Source organism: Austrofundulus limnaeus, unplaced genomic scaffold (genome assembly GCF_001266775.1).
Source record: "Austrofundulus limnaeus strain Quisiro unplaced genomic scaffold, Austrofundulus_limnaeus-1.0 Scaffold486, whole genome shotgun sequence".
NCBI lineage: Eukaryota > Metazoa > Chordata > Actinopteri > Cyprinodontiformes > Rivulidae > Austrofundulus > Austrofundulus limnaeus.
Window position 1 is genome coordinate 45,833 of NW_013952888.1, and position 2,783 is coordinate 48,615.

At 38.1% G+C, this 2,783-nt stretch overlaps 1 protein-coding gene across 2 annotated transcripts in view; it reads right to left on the bottom strand.

Annotated features, from left to right (window-relative positions):
- smim22 (small integral membrane protein 22) overlaps window positions 1-1,137 on the bottom strand; it is a 2,895-nt gene extending 1,758 nt beyond the window's left edge. For both annotated transcript variants that reach the window (XM_014025583.1, XM_014025584.1), the window contains exons 1-2: window positions 889-1,137; window positions 709-779 (exon numbers count right to left, since the gene is read on the bottom strand). In XM_014025583.1, the coding sequence (XP_013881037.1) occupies window positions 709-779; window positions 889-1,015 (198 nt within the window). In that variant the 5' untranslated portion in view covers window positions 1,016-1,137. The remainder of the gene's footprint in view (window positions 1-708; window positions 780-888) is intronic.
- Between the last annotated feature and the right edge of the window lie 1,646 nt (window positions 1,138-2,783).

Sequence of the window (2,783 nt, forward strand, 5' to 3'; positions counted from 1 at the left end):
TTTTGTGACACTGTTGTTTTGAAAAGCTACTTTACATATTTCAGGGACTTTTATTTTGAACTCCCCTTTTTATTTCATGCCGTTTTACTATTTCAGGCTGTTTTACCGTTTCATGGTCCAATATGCAAATGAGGGGGCGGAGTTCTTGCTGTGGTTTGGGATTCAGGAAATTATCTGCTTCACCACCAGAGGGGGATATTCCCCTGCCTGGCCTTTCTTCATGATTAAACGTTCATTTATTTAAATAACACACAGACATATGTCCATAAATGAGTTGAATGACTGTCACTCTGTGATTATAAAGGCTTTGCAGAGATACTTATGGTGGCTTTTGGCCAAATAGTCCTTATTTTATCACTCAGATTAAAAATAGCGTTTTTTTTCCGGGTAGGTCAGAGCTTTTTTGGCCAAGCCGAATTGTTAAACATCTTTCCAAATATGTGGCCTTCAAGTTTCATGCGGCCAGCACCTTCCTGTCTCGAGTTATGGTTAAAATGGTCTGTTTTCAAGTAGAGTTCTCTACAGTCACTTGGATGTCTGTTTATGTGCAATCACTGCAGAGAACTCTACTTAAAAACAGACCATTTCTAATACATGTTCTAAACCACTTAAGAAATGGACCAAAAAAAAGACAACCCATTTTTGCTTTTCCCCTTTTATCAAGCCTGAGAGGCAGACCCTCGCAACAATGTATGTTTGTGTTTTTACCTTTTCATCATCACAACAGCAGCAGCAGCAGCAGCGGATGAGGACYAGGATGATCAGCACAAGAACCGTACCTGAGCACAGCAGAGCAGTGACAAAAAGCACACAAWGGTCTTGGATCTTTGTTCAAGGATGATCTCACTTATGAGCTACAAAACAGCAGTTTCATCAGTTTTCACTCACCGAAGAACGTAAAGAAGAGCACAAAAGCAGCAATGTCCCAGTCTGACTGAAATAACTGCTTGGACTGCAGTCTGGAGACCACATCGGTAAACTGCTCTTCAAACTGCTGCTGGGTGTTCTGACCCATCTTTGTCTGCTTTCACAAACACACAAATGACACACTGCAGTTAAGTTTTGTATTTAAGTCTAATCCAAGCCTCTGATCCAGCAGCTCGGAGAACCTTATTCAGCAGCACAAACTGGTTTTCTGTGGTTTTATCATCGCTCACGGAGGAATTTTAGCCTACTCTTTTTCCAGTGTTACCGGACCACTGAAACACCCCGATTCTTTTCTTTCTCAGGTGTTCTGCTGTAGATAAGCTAATGTGTTTAGGATCTTTGTCCCATTACATCATGACCCAGTTTGGTCCAAGCTTCAGCTGTCAGACAGACAAACTCACGTTTGACTTTAGAATTGTTTGGTCCACAGAGGAGTTCACGCTCGACTCAATGACCACAAGGTGCTCAAACCATCAGCCCTTCATCACCGTGCTTGACAGTTGATGTGAAGTTTTTGGTTTTCTCCCATCATGCTGCTGTGTATTATGGGTAAACATCTTCACTTTGATCTCATCTGTCTAATTCAGAGGTGCCCAAATTTGGCCCGCCAAGCCATTTGACTTAGCCCACTAGCAGTTTTCCTGGTTAATAGATTGTAATCTCCTGTTTTATGTAGAAATACTATATTTACACGTAGTCTTTTCAAACATTGGTCCAACTATAGGTACAAGGAGCTGTAGTCAGATAGTCTTAACTTATGGTGGTACTTTATCCTTGAATTATGTTAAGATTAGACTTAAAATACAAGTAACCTCAAGAGACATTTATATTAGATTTAAGTTCATTTCTAGATTTACACACCTTATAAGACCMCATATTCTCAAATTTTAAATTACGAAATGTCCCATGAGCCTTTGCTGCCTAAGAAAACGTTGAATTTTCTCCATGTCCATGGGCTGAAACAAATAAAAAAATGTGGGCAGCCACACTGGCTGCTAGCTTAATCATAAAAATACAACTTTCCTTGAAGTATTTTCATTTTGTGTGTTATATTATTGCATTTGGCCCACCACCCTCAGATTGATTTTAATCTTGGCCCTTTCAGAGAAAATGTTTGGGCACCCCTGGTCTAATAGTTGCAGAAGTCTCCAGATGCAACCTGAATTAGTCTTTGTTCCTTTTAGAAAGAGGTTTTCTTTTCCATCTCAACACTTCTGTTCAGTCATTTTTTTCTCTCCTTAGCATTTTAATAACACACAATAAACTGACAAAACTCCTATTTTTCTATAAGTGATCRCTCTGATGTCGATCAGATTATCAATACATTTGTTCAGCAGCTCCTGGCTGATATTTTTACTCTCATCTACAATAAGAACAATGAAAAAGGACTTAAATAGCTGATGTCAAGAAAAGAGCCGCTGCACGTCAATGGAGATTTTTGAAAATAGAGGAAACTTCACAGTTTACATTAGACTAAAGTTGTTTTGATCATTTATTAAGGTATCTTTGGTCCTGTTTATATGAAGCAGATTTAGTGAGAAACCACAGGCTTTGTGCTGAAGGTTTGTTTTTCAACTGACTTGTAAAGGTTGTAGCCCACATTAAAAGGTGGTAAAAGTTCTGAAATGTGTTATCTTTGCCTCATTTTTTTACATCATGTAAACCTGGCATTTTAACAGAGGTGTAGATTTATCAAATATAGTTAACTTCATTCAACAATCATGTAAAACAGCTGGATAAGGACAATATAAGTAACAATTATCAAAACGAGATACAAAGTCAGTCAATAACTTGGAATTTTCAGCTAGTTAAAGAATTATGACTTCAACTAGTAGCCTAATAATATATATATATAT